The following is a 19,304-nucleotide window of genomic DNA, read 5'->3' on the forward strand; positions in this document are numbered from 1 at the left end:
CTCACTGCCCCAGGAGATGTATTCAGCTCCTTTAAATGGTGCTTAGGCCGCTGAAGATTATGTTGATCCAGCAGGCCTTTGGCCGAGCTGGCTAATGAAGTATCATCCCCAACAGATACAGTTTCATTTTATTTTTGTTTTATATTTTTATTGCCTATGCTGCCTTGGATGCTTCAGAAATAAACAGAAAGGTGGGATATCAATATCTTCATACATAAATAAATTCACATAAATAAATTCACATTTACTTCCAATTCACATGACACCCCCATGTATTTGACTATAAATGCTCAGAGATCATTTCCAATACTGCATATACAAATGGCGAGTGGTGGATATAAACGTCAAATAGAAATTTGCATGCACTCAACTTCCATAAGTTGTTCTATACCCACCCATCACTCACTTTATAATCAGGTCAAGAGCTCCTAGAACTGAACAGAATGACAATGTGGTCAATTAAGCATAGCAGGATTATATTATATAGAAAAAAGAGGTTCAATTTTCTATTGCCTATGGGGAAAGCTTGTAGATCAGCATTAGACAAACAACTTGTAACCAGTGTAGTCATAGCAAAACATTTTACGGGAAGTAATAGAAGGAAGTGGTGCTGATAGCTGCTACAGACCCCTATTAAAAGTTGCCAGAACGCTGCCACCATCTTTGCTACTTTGAGAGCCTTTGAATGGAAGTTCTAAAACTTTGTGGCAAGTATAGTTCCTAAATGCCTAAGTGAGCCTACCCTTCAAAATCCCTCTGAAGATAGGTGGGCAAATTTAGATAGCAAAAAAGGAGGGGAAACAAGGGTTTAGGCAGTCACACAATAGGAACTAGCATGTCTTCCCATTTTAAGATGTCCTGAAGCCATGCTGTTCACTCTTTTTCCAGCCGACATGTTTCTCATCACCAAAGTGTGAGTACTACCTTCCAACTGCATTTCTTTCTTCTATGTACTTCCAATCACCTGTGTTCCAGGACCTAGCATTGGCAATGGACTGTGTGGAGTTTATTTCTCCATTACAGCAGTTTTAATAATCCCCCCCACTCAGGCTTCTCTTGTCACCAACTCCTGGCTGGCAACTAGCTTCCAACTCCTCAGTTTTCTCCAGATACTTTAACTCATATTTTGCATTGCAGCTATCCTGGTTTGCTTTAGCTGGGCATCCACAGGAATTACACATGTTCATTTTACTAAATCCGAGCTTGAACTGAAGTTGTTTTAGGAACAAATATAGATATTTGTAGTCTCATGCGCAATGTGGAGACATTTCATATTCTCTGCTTGCTTTTCAAAATACTCCAATGTGGATTCTGAGCATATTGCTGCATGAGAATCTTACTTACACTTTCCCCAGTTTCTTCTTCATGGTTTATCTGAAGCATTCCAACAAAAACAAAAGCATGTTTTCATGCCAATATTTAATTTCTACCAATTTAAATATAAACAAAAATGCTGGTTACTTCTTTACTATTACTTTCATCGAAGTATTCAAAGAAGGAAAATAGCATTTTTTTTTCTATAGAGAAACAAACAGGCAAATTTCTCTTTCAGGCATGTGTTAAATCAGATAGGCCCTGTTCAGAAGACACCTATCAAGACTGATCTATTCCGTCAGGCTTATCCAGGGAATTTTAGGATGTTTTTAGGATGTTTTAACAATGTATATTATGTTCTTAATTCAGTTTTTTGTATTTTATGTTTACTGTTGTTCCCCGCCTCGATCAAAATGGAGAGGTGGGTAAGAAATCATCATCATCATCATCATCATCCACAGTTTAAACCACGGTGAATAAGTTTTTTTGCCTTATTTACTATGGTTAAAGCCGTGGTTTAAGGTATCTTCTGAACAGAGCCAATGTGTTACCAAAGAAACTAGGTGCAGACAATTAGCGTATGCCTCTGTAGGAGGAGTGCCAACCACCAAATGTACAAAAAGCATTGCTTTGGCTTGGTAAGTGCACTTCCACAGGTAAGAGAAGCTATGTTTAAAAAATAAAAGAGCTGTATTAAGCCACACAGGCCATAGCTAGACCTAAGGTTTATCCCAGGATCATCCCGGGTTCATTCCTGCCTGAGCGCTGGATCTAAGTGTGGCACTTAGATGAACAGGTTTGACCCCAGGACAATCCTGGGATAAACCTTAGGTCTAGCTATGGCCACAGTTTCTGAAAGTTATCTGTTCCAGACAGTGACAAAACCTACATTCAAGAAACTTTAACAGTACAAAATACTTCCAGTCAATCATCAGTACTCCACATCTGTTGATTTGGTGTACGATCTACAGGTTTTTGTGTGTTACATTTCAATTGTTGCCATAAAGTATTGACAGCAGTATGTAATCCTATGTTTAAAAGAAGATTTAATACACACTGCCCAATTCAATGTGCTGGTTTTAACCTATAAAGCCTTACATGGCTTGGGATCACAATATCTGACGGAATGTCTCTCCCGACATGAACCTACCCGTAAACTACGCTCAACATCTGAGTTCCTCCTCTGGGTGCCAACAAGAGAGAGGGCCTTTTCAGTGGTGGCCCTCCAATTATGGAATGATCTCCCCAAGGAGACTTACCTGGTGCCAACATTGTTATCTTTTCGGCGCCAGGTCAAGACTTTTCTCTTTTTCTAGGCAGTTAACAACATATGCTGAGTTTTTAACTGACCCCAGAATAGTTGTTTTAAATGCATATTGCTGTTTTTATGCTTTTCATGATTTTAAATTTTTGTATATTTGTTTTTAATGTTCACTGTTTTTAACCTTTGTAAACCACCCAGAGTGCTTCAGCTATGGAGCAGTATATAAATGTAATAAATAAATAAATAAATATTGAATAAATCCTCAAGATTTATTTTATAAAACCAGTTGAAGAGTATCCTAACTATTCACTATTGCTTTGAAAACAAATCTATTTATATTAAAATATGAAAGTAGAAACCTATAAAAGTTCATAACTAGATTTTTCAAAACTCTTTTAGGATCCTACTAGATCTCCAGCGTGGTGTAGTGAACCAGTGTGGTATAGTGAGAGCCGGTGTGGTGGCTAAGGTGTTGGACTGGGAGTCTGGAGATCCGGGTTCTAGTCTCCACTTGGCCATGGAAACCCACTGGGTGACTTTGGGCCAGTCACAGACTCTCAGCCCAACCTACCTCACAGGGTTGTTGTTGTGAGGATAAAATGGAGAGGAGGAGGATGTATGCTGCCTTGGCTTCACTGGAGGGAAAAAAGGCAGGATATAAATGCAACAATAAATAAATAAGCCTTGCTTTAAAGTTTAGACTCTGGCCATAGCTAGACCTAAGGTTTATCCCTGGATCGTCCAGGAGTCAAACCTGTTCATCTAGGTGACACACAGGGGATCCAGTGCTCAGGCAGGGGCGAACCCTGGATGATCCCAGGATAAACCTAAGGTCTAGCTGTGGCCTCTCTAAAATAGGCGTATTTGGCAATCTGAGAAACTGCCCTGGCTGCCAATACAAAATGGCTGTCATGGGAGGTGTGGCTAATCAAATGGCCAAATAAACTGTTCAAAGGGCATAATATAAGATAAAGGAGGGGGTGTCACCCCAACACATTAAATAATCCCACTGAAGCAAGTTTTCAACCCCAAAAGAAACCTATTTCACAGAAGGCAAACTCTTTTTGTCTTCACCCCCTCCCCGCTAGCCAGCTCATTCCCATTTCTTTTTCTCTCGCACTCTGGATCACCAACAATAAACAAGCTCCCTTTTAAAATTTAGAAGAGCTCAGCGGGTGCCAAGGAACGTGACCAGGGGCACAATGTTGCCTACCCCTGGTTTAGATCCATCAATGTGTTGTTTGATGTGGGACTTATGTTCATATTCTGCTGCAGCAAACAACTTATTTCCATTCCTAGACATCCCAGTCTCTTACCACTGTGTGTCTTCCCTTCTCAGTCTTCTTTTATCTGTTCAAGCCTGTGATCATGTTTCACATGTCAGAACTCTAATTTGGAACATTCACAGTGATTAAGAATAATACCACTGGGGATTCATTCATTAGGGAATGGGACTTCCAGGTCAGAGGGTATAGATTAACAAGCCGGCTTTTGCCCCACAACCTCTGAATTTCTAAAATAGCCACTGCATTATATAGCATTAGTATGCATACGATCCAAACATAAGCAAGCCAAAAATGATAGAAAAATGTCATCACATTGCAAGTTGGTACCTCAGCCCTCTTCAATAACTCGTCTCCATCTCGTAAAGGCTAAAGCGTTATTAAAAGCAACAAGCCTAATAATATCATCATAAGAATGCCTTCCCCAAGCTTCTAAACCCTGGCAATCTTTCCTCAACCCTTATAAACAGGGTAGTTAAACTAAGGATCTGTTTTTTAAAAAAGGAAATGAGTTATCAGCTGCATGGGGCAAGGCAAAGGTGGAAAGGAAGGAATTTTAGTCTGAATCTCAAACAGTACTTCAAGTGAAATTACAAAGAGGTTTCCTTTAGTACAGTTGTTAAAACACCATTTTAGTTAATTTAAGCAAATCAGGCAAGTTGTGCTGTGTTCACAATATTTTGGCTGAACTTAGTCGCCAAAATTGTGGTCCCCAGGATCCTGTCCCTTTTTCCGCTCATCTTGCACTATGCCACAAGGTATGGAACAAGCTGATCCCCTTCTCACCTCTGTTTTGAGTGGGAAAAGGCAGTGGGAGGCTTTGAGATATAGTTGCTCTGGGCACCTCGGGCATGCAGTGGCTGGGGAACTCCCCCTTCCCTACAGTAGAGGTAATTCCCTAGTCTAGGACAAGCTCACAACTCCACAATTCACATCCACCTCTGTATTTGTAGCCACTTTCCAGAGATATACTTTATGTAGGTCTGGCGTGGGCTGGTCCATGAAGTCACGAAGAGTCAGAAGCGACTGAACGAATAAACAACAAAGCCAGAGTTCTACAATCTGAAACTGCGACAACAGTTTTGATGCCATAACTAGGAACAATAAACAAAAACTAGAAAACAGGTAAACTCAGGAAGACAAAACTGCAAGTGGCCTATGAGAATATCAAAACTTCACAGAAAACAGAGTTCAAGCTAAACAAAACTTTAGCTTACTTGAATAAACAGTTTCCTTTTTACTGTAATAGAAATTGTAGATGAGCTTGATGAAGAAATTGAGATGGATGCTTCCAGAAAGACAGCTCCTAGTGCTAGACATTTTCCAGTGTAAGCTACAAGTGAAATTTCAACTTACTTATTATACTACGTGGTGGTATTATGAATTTTCTGTATGTATATCCTACTATGTTGAAGTCACACCACTGCTCTTAAAAGTGCACTTCTGTCTTTAAGGGGCATAAATTTGACTTATCAGGCAGATAACTCTATCACAGTGAAAACTGCTGTAATGGGTAGATTCACTATACCCATTACAGCAGGCAACATTTTTAACACCCATTAATTTTTAAAAACTTGATCTTTTAAGTAGCACTAACTCACTTTTCTGGCTATTTAAATATATATATAAAAATAGTGAAATATCACTTAAATGAAAGACTGTTATAACACTGTACACTTGTAATGCAATTAAGATCGATTTAAAATAGTCACTGCCGTTTTACTATGGTTTACAGAGGAGATGACCAGAAAGATTTCAAAAATAATTTTTAAAATTAGAATTGAGCTATGGTGCGATACTTTTATAATGGTACAATACTTCCTCTCTAGTGTAACGTATGGAGGACCTGTATGAATGCCACCTTAGTGGAAAAAGCACATTAAGCTACCATTGTCTGCAAAGTTGAATGGCTGCATTAATCATTTGTAGAAAAAAAATCATGTGTGAATGAGAACAGAAACTGAAGAAAACCTTCAGATGATAGTACAAATCAACTGTAGTGTTGACGATTTAATAAGGTGAGCAGAAGAACTAGAAAAATATAGGTGATTAAAGTTGGTACTTCATGTAACTGAGAAGATTTGTTCATCTATTATATCCTGTAGAACTTTAATAAGGATGAAGCTCATTGAACTTCATAGACCAGAGAATGTTGAAACTAGAAATTTGTTTCTTTGAGAAAAATTGATTAAAAGAGGAATGGCTTACAAAAGGGAAATGGTAGATTTCTTATTCTAGCTCTCAAGAAGTATTCAAAGTAAAACTTGGAAAAAACTTCCTTTGTCACAGTTGTTAAAGCAAAGCTGGCTAGCGAATAATGGGAATTGTACCCCAACTCATCTGGAGGACACTAGTTTGGAAAAGATGCTTTAGAAGAGAAATACATGTTTTAGAGCTATGGACAATAAACATCTGCCTAGACTTCAAAGGTCTATTGTCTATACCTCCTCCCTTGCATTAGAGACCCGAGAATGTAAAGGAAAAAGCATTCCAATTTAGTCTTCCCTCAGACTTGTAAGTATTCTTGTACATAACTCTCAACAGACACTCTTACCCTATAAATGTGATGTGCAGCTCCTCCTGTCTTAGAAGCAAAGAAGAGGGCAGTTGCCAGATGCACTTTGACCATTTATTGTTTAAGGGTGTGTGTGTGTGAAAAACCATACTAGAGTATTCTCCTCAGGATCCAAAACTATTTTATTCTACAAATGTGAAAGTAACAACATATACACTTATCAGCACAGTTCCAACGGGCAGACTGAACAGAGGCATAAACTGCTGAAAGCTGGCCACTGACATCACCGGGCATAGACAATTCCAACATTTGTTGCAGTTTCATCCAGTACCTGAGTATAAGACTTGATTTTCAAATCCTACTCAACAGGGAAATATTTTTCAGGATCTACGGATGACCTAAAATGACTCAATTCTAATTTTCAAACTTCTGTATTTCTTCATCCCTTCTGTAGAATTCCAAAACAAGTAAAATGACGCCTTCCACTAGCAATGCCAAGAAGAGAACCTTCCATAATGGGCCTACTTACTGCTTGCCTTGCCCCATGTTGAGCATCAGCATCTACACACTGGCCAACCTTCAATCTGGATCAGTAAGTGAGTGAAGGCTGATGCCCACTCTCAAAAATCAGCAATTTTTTAGAAGCAGCCACATCTTGCTGACTTCGGCAGTAGCAACTCTTCCCTGGTTAAGCAAAGGCAGCTGCCAGAGTGAAGCTGCTGCACATCTTGCAAACTGAATATTTTTTTAGTATGCAAAAAGAAATATGGATTCAGTACTGGGAGCACAAAACTTGTACATGAAACCATCATATTTTAGAACCTACCGGTATTCCTTCTGTCAGATGTACACTCTGGCTTGGAGCCAACATCACATGAGCAGAGATCGGCTCCCACAACACAACTTTCCTGTCCTCTCCTCCCTCTTCATACACCCCAAATCTGTTCCAGAGGATCTCGTAACTTTTCATAATAGACTTGGGGGATGCACAGGAATCAGTTTCACCAGCCGTTCCCCTTCCCAATGAGTCTAACAATGCTTACACAAAAAGTATGTTTAGTCAGTAAAAAAAAATAGTAAAACAATGTTGCTACCACCTTGAATTCCCCCCAAAAGTAGAATATATATTTTAATTAATAAAATAAAACCCAACCAGGTTTAATGGGGCTTATCCTTGGTTAAGCATGTAAAGCGTTTCAGCTTTTGTAATTTTAGGTACTATCACAGCCAAAGCGATCATTACTGTGTATTTACTCCATCCCAAAAGAATTGGTTTTGTTTATCTCAATTCAAGCTTCTACGGAAAAAAATGCCGCCTTGTATTAATAATTCAATCTACTCAACTCACCTGTGTAAACGCTTTCTACAACTCAAAGTTTTCCATAACACGATAAATTGTACTCAATTAACATGCACCCTAATCCCTTAACTGTCAATAAGTGTACTAAATTTCACAACTACTATTACAGCATCAAGCTTTTTTAATGCACATTTTACCAATACTAGTAGCAAATCGTATGCATCTGTTTTCTGAATTGTTTCTATTCCAGTTCAGCTATGAAAAATCTGGTCTTAGTATTTGGCAATTTTGAGGTTTGAAACCACAAGTGCAAACTATTATTTCATTTACCATAAGATGGTAGCAAAAAAGAAAGCATTTTACATATAAAGAAACTCCCTACAATGATTAGAGTAAGAATACTGTTAGTCACAAATATAATACAAACTTTTTCTTCTATATGCAAAATAATCCATATTTCATTTGCAATTAAAATTTGTTAAGAAAATACTGCTGTACTGAATCTATATATTCTGCACTAGAACCATTATTTGTTTCCGTAAGAGTGAAGAATCATTACAGCATTATAAGGGAATAACAGACTGTGAAGGCTTTATTCAGGTTTCCAGTTTATAGCATTGAAAAATAACTACACTTCATTATGCACCGCAAACAGACCAGACAGACAGCTAGCTCAGCTATGAAAAAGAAAAAAGTCGGCAGTTTCCTAGAAAATCTTTTGATATATTTGATGAACTGGTACACTCGCATAAGACAGACAGAAGTAAATGCAAAGGAACAACAACTTCCCCCACTCCCCCATTCAAATGCATACCTGACTTGCAGAGTGCTTTGTCACAATAACTCCAGTACTATATAGTACGTAAGGACATTCTTCTTTGTAATTTTCTTTTTAGAAAATAAAAGGATACAGCCTTAAAGCACCAGTCTGAGTCCCAATGGCAAGTATCTTCTGAACAGGATCAAAAGCCAAGGCCGAAGGCTGATAGGGGAAACCATGGCGTACAGTCTGTCAAATCAGAGCAGTGAAGCAATGGTGGATCAGGCAGATCAGGCAGCAGCAGGGGGGAAAAATATTAGGAAGAAGTGATTTCATTTTGCTTTCACTTAATTAAGGAACCACAAGTATTTAAGAAAACAGAATGATCTAAATAGCTGTTTATTGGAGAAAAATGGGTGCTGAGTTTATTCAAGTCTCACTGAACAAAGAGACACTAAAATGAAACTTAAATTTGATCCTACTCAAATATGTTTAAGCTAAACTATCCACCCATTTATCTTTCACCTTTATTGTATTCCTAGCCTAATCTGTAACTCTTCCAATAAATAGCTGTGGTTAGGACATTGAATTAAGATCTGAGACAGTCCCTGGGAAAAGTGATGATGCAACCAGTCCTGTAAATTAAATGACCACTAATTATTAAAATGGCTCTTCAGAGAGCTATCATAATTTCTCAGAAGCAGGCCTTGCATGACATAAACCTGCGACACAGGGTAGCTTTAAAAAAAACACACCAAACACCTCTTACAAATACTTCTGCAACTATGAATCGCAATGGCAACTCATGTCCCCAATCCCTTTACAATTATAGAAATAAATGTGTCTCAACTCAGCATTTTATGGCATTGAAATTTTCTAAAGAAAAATCTCACAAATACAGCTATTTTAATGAAATACAACTGTCATATCTGAACCTTCAATTAGTCTAACTGTTGTGAGGTTACCAAGTGAGGGGGAGCACAATATAGGTAGTGCTAGTCAAACAAAAATGCTTTTTATCTTCAAGATCAACTCACACCATTATTTAGGAAAAGTATTCAATCCACAAGCAAGGCAAGCTACAGCTGCTTAGGCCACAGGTGTTGTAAAGGTAGACATGAGCATTAACATCCACATCATTTTGCGTTTCAATTTGGCACAGCTGGTGAATTAATCTGCTGCATCATCATTTTGGAATTTAGACTTCAACTGCATTTACTGTACCTCATCTAAGCTGAAAAGCTATTTTTATTGTTACTAATAAACAACAACTCTTGCACCCCCATCCTAAGCATTATTTAAAGATCTATTGACATTGTCTGCTTGGTGAACTGAATTTGCAAAAGCCTGTTAAAATGCCTATACAAAGCTTGTGCTGTCAATAATGCAGAGAATTTTGTACCCTGTGGCCTTATCCCATCAGAAAGACATTTTAGCGGTATTCATCATCTATGCACTCATTACATGCTCCCCACCCCCACTCCCGGAACGAAGCAACTGAAATATACGTGTGCATTTTAGGAACAGCCTAAAATGCAGATAGGGTAAATTGTCATTGGAGGAGAAAGATGCTTCTAAATAAAAGCCTGGAGTCCATCACAGCGTCACCAACGTCGTCATTCCCCCACTCCCTCAATTATTATTTTTTAAAAAAATGTAAATTGACAGCTTTAGAAGCACAGGAGCCCAGAGCCTGCAGAACCCATCATGGCTACATCATCATCCTCCACTCTCTCTCTCTCCCCACCCCCACCCCTTCCCAACCGGCTCTTAACGGCTGCAGCATTCACCTTGCAGAGCTGGAAGTGCTCGGACTGTAGGGTCTCCTGGATGTCGTTCTCCCGGGTTGCAGCCTGCTGCTGTTGCGTGGCGGAGGAAGCCGAAGAGGACGACGACGTGCCCGCTGTCAGGCCGTCCAACACCTTCCTGAATTTCTTCATGGTCTCTTCGGCGGCGCACCCTGTTCTTCTCCCCCCTCCGCCGCCGCCGCCGCCTCCTCTCCCTCCTCCCCCTCTCCACCCCCCTCTTGCCGTGGCTCCTACTCCCGCCTTATCACACACACCTCATACAAACCACAGCAGAGGCGAACCGAGAGAGCAAAGAAGCAGGCGGGCAGAATCTGGGATCCCAACGGGGGGAGAGATGCCAAGAAGAAGCGTTTCTCTCTCTCTCCCTCCCTCTCCTTCCCCTTCATCCAATCCTCATCATGTACATAGACTGAGAAGGGAGCAGCGAGGGCCGAAAGAGGCTTCCAAAGCCACACACAAATCACAGGGGCAGTAAGCAGCCACCCTTCTCAGGTAGGGGAGGGAGTGGACCTGATCAAGGAAGAGGAAAGAGCCACAACAGGAAGGGAAAGGAAGGAAGGAACGAGGGAGGGAGGCACGGAGTAAATAAATACAGTGCGAGATTAACGCAGCAGCAGCAGCGCTTCCTCCTGCTGTGCTGCTCTAGACGCGCACACTCACAGGCAAGCCAAGCCGGGAAACGACAGCTTTCCTTTCCTCTTAATTCCCCGCCAGGAGTCCTACGGCCACCGCCAGCAGCAACAGCGGCGCCCTCCCTTTCCTCTAGACTCCTGGAAGGCCGCTCCGGCCACCTCTTGCAGGCTTCCCCTTCCTTGCCTCACTGCGCCTCTCCGTCCAAGCCCTAATCCTGGGCCTTCTTCGCCACTGGCTCAGGCCCTCCCCCTCCTCGGCTTGCTGCCGCCGCCGCCGCTGCGCGTCTATCGAGCGAGCCGAGTCCGGTGCCTGCTTCGCTCGCTCGCTCGCTCGCTCTCCTCCTCCCCCTCTGCTCGTGCGGCTGCGAAGCAAGGAGTGACCGCGACGACAGGCTCAGCTTCTTCCCACCCCTTTCCTCTGCTGCCAGTCTCGCATAGTGGGAGCAGCAACGGCCGCGGCTGTCATCCAGCCATGTGCCCCCCGCTCCTCTCCTCTCCTCAGTCTTCCCGTCGCGCGCGCTCGCTCGCTCTCTCGCGCGCTCTGCCTCAGGCGCCGACGCCGCGGCAACTCCCCCGCGGGCTGCCGCTGCCGGCCTCCTCTCGCCAGCAGCGCTCCTTGCTCAGTACGGCTCTTGCCCTGGGAGCGTCACCAGCGGCGCTTCACGGTGGTGGTGGTGGTGCCGCCGGCTGTCACACGCCCCCACAACCATCCTCTTGCGAAGTTGCGCCGGCTTCCGTTGCCTCCTCCCTGCCCTGCCTAGTCCCTCTTCGCCTGACAACACGGAAACGCAGCCCCCGCCGTGAGAAAGCGGTGGCAGCAGTGCCGGCGACGCCGTCTTCTTCCTCCCCACCACCACTGTGGCAGCTGCCGCTGTTGCCTCCTTAAACTGCTGCTGGTGGTGGTAAAGCAGAAGCGAACCCGCGGAGCATGCGCGCTTAAAGGCCTCCAGCAGCACCCGGATGTCGCTGCTTTTGGGTGGTTGTTGTCGTTTTGTTTAGCTTTGCTCCTTAATGCCCGGTCCTGGCAAGTGCAGAAAGGGGGCTTTGGGGCTGTAATCCCTGCTGCACGCTGACGCTGGAGTGAGCCTGATTTACTTCAGAGGCACGCACTTCCGAATAAACATGCACTGGGGCGAGCTGAGACAAGCGTCACATTGCTATTCCTCCTGCCAGGCTGCACAATCCTATGCATTCGCACCTGAGAGTAAGCCCTGTTGAGCACAGTGGCGCCTTGCTCCAGAATAAAAATACACAGGGTCGGGCTGCATCTTGCTAACCAGGCAAACGACGGGCTAATTGTGGAGGTCCAGCCAGACACTGTTCATCTTAAGGGCCACTCTTCATGTGGATTCCCCGCCCCCAGAGCTTGCAGGCGCTGATTCAGCGTATTCTACTCCACGATCGCCAGCAGTTGATGCTACAGAGCATTGCGATGGCCCTTAGGGTGATCCCCTCTGGTCCGCTGTCAGTACCGGTAGAGCGCCTGTGTCTCCATCCAGATAAAGCTGTCTTTTTCTCCTAATGCTTTCCACGCCTCTAATGAGATTTGTAGTGCTCAAGAGCTGGAGTGGAAGAAGCTCTGTGGAGACGACGAATAAGAAAACTGCGGAAATGGTCTCAGTTTGGGGTGCTTGCTTGATTTAAGGGATGCCAGTGTTGGGGTGATGCTCTTGAAAGATTTCTCTGGCATCAAAGGGATGCGGGGAGTATCCTGCAGGAGGCAGTGAGGTTAACTGATGATGCTCATGGCAGAAGATTTTTCTTCTAGATGGAGTAAAAGCAAAAGGAAGGGCAGTGTGGGGCAGACTCTTGAAGCTCCATCACATCGGTGTTAATATGCTCCCTACCGTTGCTTCTCCGTCCCTGTTTTCCTTCCTCAAGTTACTTCCTCTTTCAAAAGAGGAAGTACCCAACGAGCACAAGGCCCATGAGTCCGCAGTTCTAATGGCAATGCTTCCTGAACACAGCAGGAGAGAGCAGTAATTTCAAGTTTAATAAAACATCAGACTTAATGAGGCTTTTTTTTTTTTGTCATGCATGGAAGGCCAGAAGGGACGGAAGGCGCGGAGGAGGCAGACGATGTCATGTGAAGGACCTGAGCAAACTCCATGAGTGCCAGTAACGAGCATGCAATAAAATGCTCCTGGGAAGGAGCTTTTGAACATGAGCAACCTAGGTTTCCTAAAAACGCCATCAATGACAGAGCTTAATAGAGTGACCTTAGCTAAATCATAGCCTCCTTTGAGCCTAAATCAGAGGGATCTAGAGAATAGTTGGGAAACAATTTGTATTTTAAAAAGTGCTACAGGAGCTATTGATAAATGGCTTTTTATCTTGTGATGTTTATTGGCAGTTCTTTGAAACTGTGACATTGGGTCAGGCATGTGTACAAGTTTTTGTTTTCTTTGGTAGATTTTTATCCCACAACTTCTCAAGAGCTCCAGGTGTTTCTAACACAAAAATATGAAGTGTAAAATTAAGTAGAAACAAAATTGAAAATGCTAAGACTAATGAGACTTGTTTACGTTACAAACAAGAACTAATTGAATACTTCTGTAGGGACAAACTAAAGTCTTGTTTTTTAAGTGGTATAAACATCCCAGACACTTATGCTGAGTTCGGATGACATGCTAATCAACTGGGGGGGGGGGCGGGGTAATAGGAACAGAATGGGAAACAACCGTTGATTAGCGTGTCATCCTGTCCAAACTCAGTCTTAGTGTGCTTTCTGACAGAGTGCTCCTAGCATTAACTCTAAGAGACAAGTAGGAGGCGGGACAGAAGCACAGGATAAAAATCTGGATGTTGGAAACTAAGATCGGAGAGAGAAGACAAGCAGGGATGGAGCAAAGAAACTCAGAAGTGGCTGGAAAGAGCAACAGAAAAGGAACAAGGAGCAGAAGGAACAGAAAGGGGGAAGTAGAAAGGGAGGGAAACCAGTTGCCCCTATGGGTGTGCAGAGCAGTTTATAAAAATCAAGATGTTCCCTGACTGTTTCCTCTAATGGGATTAAATGGGTATGTGTGTGCTCTCTCTATGAGAGGTCAGATAAGAACATACATATAATACATATATATTCAAAGCATATTAACTTGAGTCCTGTCTTCAAAACAGGAGATATACTAGTAGTAGCAATAGCAAACTTTTCTCTCGCCACCCCTTCTTCTCTTGTCTTTACACCTGACCAAGTTGTGTCCATACTTGCAGTACGCAGATCAGCCTTTGGCACAAAATTGTTTTCTGTATCCTAATACTGGTTTGTGAGACTGTATAGATCTACACTGCCTGCCAGTCATCATCACTTCCTGGGACAACTCATTTACATGGAATCGTTTTCATTATTTTCGTAATGTGAGCCATTTCCCCTAAATCCTTACTTTCAGCCAACATCATTTTTTTCAAGAAGTGAAGAGAATTGGTTGTAGTTTCATTCTAGTTCAGACACAGCTCCCATAATTTAAACATATGGTACCATGTCGACACATATGAGGACTTTGATTTTTGTAGGAGGTTAGTTTCTGAAAGTTCTGCAAGCTCTCTTGAGAGAAGATGGAGTGTATATGAAGGGGGAATCCACATTTCTTTTAAGGTGAAAATGTTCCCCTAATAATGCCTACTCAGGAGTAAGAACATAGAGTTAAATGAGACCTCTCTCCTTCCCCCTTCACAGTTGAGTGGAGAATTGCACTGCCTTCAAGATTGCCCTTGCTAACACGCCCCCAACAAAGAATGGGATGGTCAATAGAACACAACTACAGAAATACACGGGAGGGAGGAGAGCATTTATTTCTCTCCTCCAGGGTGGGAACATAATCCAGACTTTCTGCGCTCCAAAAAGAAATGAAACATGGAGGATAATAGCTGAAATGAGTGCAGGACGTGGATGATGTCATATGCATACCAGGCAGGGGGAGTGTGTGATAAATTGCTGGTGTGATGGAGCCCGTAATCTCACAAAAAACATTTTAGAAATCCAGGAGCTTAGTGTAGCTGCAATTAGGCAGTAGTGTGTGTACCAAAAAACAGGACTTCATGACCTTTCTGACTTAAGTATTGTTAATATTTTTTCCAGAGTTCATAAATTTTATAAACATTAAAAAAATTACCCTGACAATGGTTGCAGATAAAGTTCATTATTATACCCACATTGCAAGACACAAGGCTGTGGCTGAGAAAGGGTAAGTTGCACCCTTTCTGCAAACTTGGCCAGTGATATGATTCCCATTTTGCAGAGGGAGAAGGGGTATAGTAGTGCATAACAATTCTGTAGTAAAGTCCTGTGTTATTATCCCGGATTCTGGTGTGTTGGTGTTGCTTTAGGGGGATGCAGATGGGGCTGCGAAATTGTATCACAAATTATTACAGCAGCAGTAAAATTTATTAAGGGTTAGAGGGGGTTGTTTATTGTATTTATTTATTTCCAATAATTATATACTGATCCCCATTCAAAATTCGGAGCAGTGTACAAGATAAAATACAATAAAAACAGAGTAAAATACCATAACATAGATTTTTAAAAGAAGCAAAATGAAAAGTGAACCGTAAATTGTGGCTGGTCATTAAGGAAAGGCTTCCTGGAACAATGATGTTTTCAGGAGGTGCCAAAAGGAATACAAAGTTGGCACCTGTCTGACCTCCAGAGGCAGGAATTCCATAGGAGGGGGGCAACATGCTGAAGGCTCTTCCCCTGGTGGACTCCAATCGGAGGATGGGTCTATGTGGAACCACCAAGAGCAGGGCCTCGGATGACCTCAGTGACTGGGCAGGTTTGTAGGGGAGAAGGTGCTCTCTCAGGTTTGTTGTGATGTATATAGCTTTAAGTGAACCTGGCATTTATAGCTCCTGCAGGAGGCCCAACTGGAGCCTTTACCCACCTCTCACTCTCTTAATGCAGGCCTTGGAGCTGAGACAGCATCCTTCACATCTTATTCGATGTTAGTTTTTCTCATGTATTGTAGTAATAAAAAAACCTCTGTTGCATAGGTGCCTGAATCTATTATATGTTACCTGCAGAGCAGACCTGCGACTGACCAGGACACTCCCCTCCCATATTAACTAGGGATGTGCTCCGCTCCGATTAGAAGCGTAGAAGCAGAAGCGAATTGGCCTGTTCCGCCTTGCCCAGAGGCGGAGTAGAAGCGGACCGGGGACCCCTATAAGCAAGGCGAAGAGAAGCGCCCATTTTCGGAGCGCTTCTCTTTCCGCGGACCGATCCGATCGCCATTTTGAAACATTTCACCCATAGGATTACATTGTGGAAAAGAAAAGGGGATAACTGTGTTTTTTTTGAAGCTATCTTTCTGAAACTTCTTGTGCTTAGAGAGTCATGGCTGGGGGTCATTTTGAGCCTACTCTCAGCTCTCTGCGTGGTGCGGTTCGCTTGCTAGAATTTTTAAAAAAGTAGGGTAAAGGCAGGAAAAAGATTACCTTTTCGATTGCTGAGGGGCAGAGTTAACTCCCGGTCATGATCACATGATCCCAAAGTTAGAGGAGGGAATAGGCAAAATGGGTAACTTGGGATTCGGGGAACTTCTCTTTCTTAGTCTGAACGGACTTTTCCCAGTGTTTTTTAAAACAGTAGCCCCACCAAATGCACAAACACAACCTGAAATCATATACTAAGCCAATAATAAGAGATAGAAACACAGCACTGCTACCCACCCTAACTTTGGGGAACAACTGAAAAGATGTGGTGCAAGGGGATGAGCTCCCCTAGGGCATGTGGACGTGCCCTCACTCTCTCCTGTACTTGGAGGGTCATCAGAGCCCTCCAAAGAGAGTAACCCGGTGGAGCAATGCCTATCATGAGTTGAAGTGAGAGCTTTGCTTCTTAAAAGACTGGTTCCTAGACAGGACCAGTTAAATTGGCCGATGATTCCCCATCTGGGCACGTCCACCCCCTACCCTTATTATTGGTAAAAGACAGATATAGCCTTTTTTAAAAAGTTCTTCTTGTTGTTTATTCAGCAACACTGCTGCTTTTAATTCCACCCCTCCTTTGTTTGTTTGTTTATTTATTTATTTATTCCATTTTATATGCATTACTGGCTTATCCTTGGCTCACTTCCTTATGCCCCCAGAAATGTCTGCTGCCTGCCTGCCTTCCCTCCCAAATCCCCTGCCTGCCTCACGGGGATGTTGTGTGTGTCTGGCTTTGACTCAGGGGAGAAGTCCTTCCTGCGCTCAATTAGACTTTTGGAAGTTCCAAATCCATTTTTCAAGTGTGGAAGAAGATTCATATTAGGTTGATGATCTCTACTCCCCAATTCATGGCATGTTGGGATTTCCTTTGAAATGGCCCCATTCAGCTGTCTGCAGGTTTAAGCCCCACCAAAAATCAGGGGATGATGGGATTGCCTTGTACCTTGGCATGATTGTGGGTCTAGATGGCATCTGTGAGTATGCCCACTTCCCTTTTTTTATCTGTCCAAATGTCAGAGAACAGTCCACATCTGCAAATGGGGTGCCCAATTTCATAAATTCCCCCAAAATCAGGGGATGATGGGACTGCCTTGAGTCTGGGCATGCATGTGTATCCCTGGATAAGCTGTCATGGTGGCGAGTTTGAGGTTTCTAACGTGCAAATTGACGGAGCTATCGAAAGGGGTGTGAATGGGGTGCCCGATTTTCATAAATTCCCCAAAAATCAGAGGATGATGGGATTGCCTTGAGTCTTGGCGTGCGTGTGTATACCTCCATGAGGTGTCATGGTGCCAAACTTGAGGTTTCTAACTTTAACAGAAAAAAAGTTGTATACTTTTTTAGCTTAATGCAAGCCTATGGGGGGGGGGGGGGGAAACGGAGCTCCGATCCGGATCCAGAGCTCCGCAGTGGAGCGGAGCAGACATAGGCGGAGCGGGGGTGGAGCGAAGCGGCCCGATCCGCAAATCGTGGATCTGGAAGAGAAGCGGAGCGGGGGGTCCGTGCACACCCCTAATATTAACTATACCTTTTCTCCCCTGCAATGGCCATTGGCCCAAGGACAGTTATAGGGATGAAAGGAAAAACAACAGAGGGTATACAAATTTCTCAGAGGCCAGGCTTTGTTACTTCTCAGTCACCAGATCTCCCAGTAATGATGAATCTGTGCTTAGATGCTCTCAGGGCTTTTAAAAAATGTGCAACCATAGACTAAATGTGCAATTCCAGGAGAAATATGCAATTCCAAAACAAATGTTGTATTGTTAGCTGATGTAAAAAGTTTGTTTGCTGAAAAGCAAAGCTACTCTAGAACCCTAACACCTAATCAAGCATACCCTTTTCTCCTCCCACTTCTAGAGACACTCCCCACAGACTCAACTGCTACTTTCTAGAGCCTCCTTTCTCAACCTGGTGGCCTCCAGATGTTTTGGACTTCAACTCCCATCAGCCCCAACCAGCATGACTAATAATCAAGAATGTGGGGAGTTGTACTCCAAAACATCTGGAGGTCACCTGGTTGGGGAAGACTGTTCTAAAGAGGGTTCAATAAGATTTCCAAGATGAAGGAAATCATTCCAGGACAAGTCATGTGAAGTTGTCAATGTTATGAAATAATGCCATAAAACGTCCAATATGATATCCTTAAAACTACTGTACTGTGTTTATACATTTGAATTTTTTCTCTTGTTCCTAGATATATATGGGGTGTGTGTTATCCCTCACTCCAAGCAAAGTTTTGTTCATTATGCTTCTTGAGTGCAGTTCAATTCCCAGCTTCTTCTATTACACTTAGGCCAGGTTTCTCAAGCATTTTTTTGCTCATGGCCCCATTTTGAGCCTCGTTTACTTCTGTGCCCACCCCACCCACCCCTAGTCACTGTTAGTTGGGACTTTACCATCTGCACTCTTTATTTTAATAATTGGTACTTTATTTCTAAGTAACAAAGAAAATTCTTAATGACATAAAATGTATAGTAGCCGCATAAGGCCTGCTAACAATAAATATTCTGATAATTGGCACTTTATTCAGTGTGATCCTTGTGGCTGATGCAAACTTGCAAGCTTTTCAATATCTGGCTGCAGCATTGTTTCTGTTGTGTTTCTCAGAAAGCTCCTGCTTTCAATGGGAGGCAAATGATGTGGCTTGCTAACTAATCCACAAAGCTTTTATTAAGCAACAAACATCTCTTCTACCTGAAGAGAGTCTAATATCTTGGAAACTTTCCCCTAGGCAAAACTATGCAAACTAAGCAAGACAATTGTCCACTCAAGAAGAATAGAAAGGCTCTTCCCAAATGCCCATAACATCAGAGAGCCTGGCGTGGAGGCAGGTTCTGGCACAATCCTAGTCAGACCGACTTTCTCACGCCTTCCTTCCACTCTGTGCGTTTTAGCTTCCAGCAGACCCTAGCATCAGCTAGCTTGTCAGGGTGCTCTCCTTCGGAAGAAAGCTCACTTTCCACAGAGTGTGTAGGATTTGGCCTTGAGGAGGTAAGCTCTGGAGAGG

At 42.9% G+C, this 19,304-nt stretch overlaps 1 protein-coding gene across 7 annotated transcripts in view; it reads right to left on the reverse strand.

Moving 5' to 3' along the window:
* Positions 1–11,187, reverse strand: part of STXBP5 (syntaxin binding protein 5) — a 129,412-nt gene extending 118,225 nt beyond the window's left edge. For 3 of the 7 annotated variants that reach the window (XM_063124564.1, XM_063124562.1, XM_063124563.1), the window contains exons 1-2: positions 10,227–11,186; positions 8,588–8,685 (exon numbers count right to left, since the gene is read on the reverse strand). In XM_063124564.1, coding sequence (XP_062980634.1) covers positions 8,588–8,685; positions 10,227–10,376 — 248 coding nt within the window. In that variant the 5' untranslated portion in view covers positions 10,377–11,186. Of the gene's footprint in view, positions 1–8,587; positions 8,686–10,226 lie in introns of all 7 variants that reach the window. The other 4 variants (XM_063124568.1, XM_063124566.1, XM_063124565.1 and 1 more) reach the window with 2 other exon arrangements.
* Positions 11,188–19,304: the final 8,117 nt, after the last annotated feature.

This window comes from Elgaria multicarinata, chromosome 4 (assembly GCF_023053635.1).
Source record: "Elgaria multicarinata webbii isolate HBS135686 ecotype San Diego chromosome 4, rElgMul1.1.pri, whole genome shotgun sequence".
Lineage (NCBI taxonomy): Eukaryota > Metazoa > Chordata > Lepidosauria > Squamata > Anguidae > Elgaria > Elgaria multicarinata.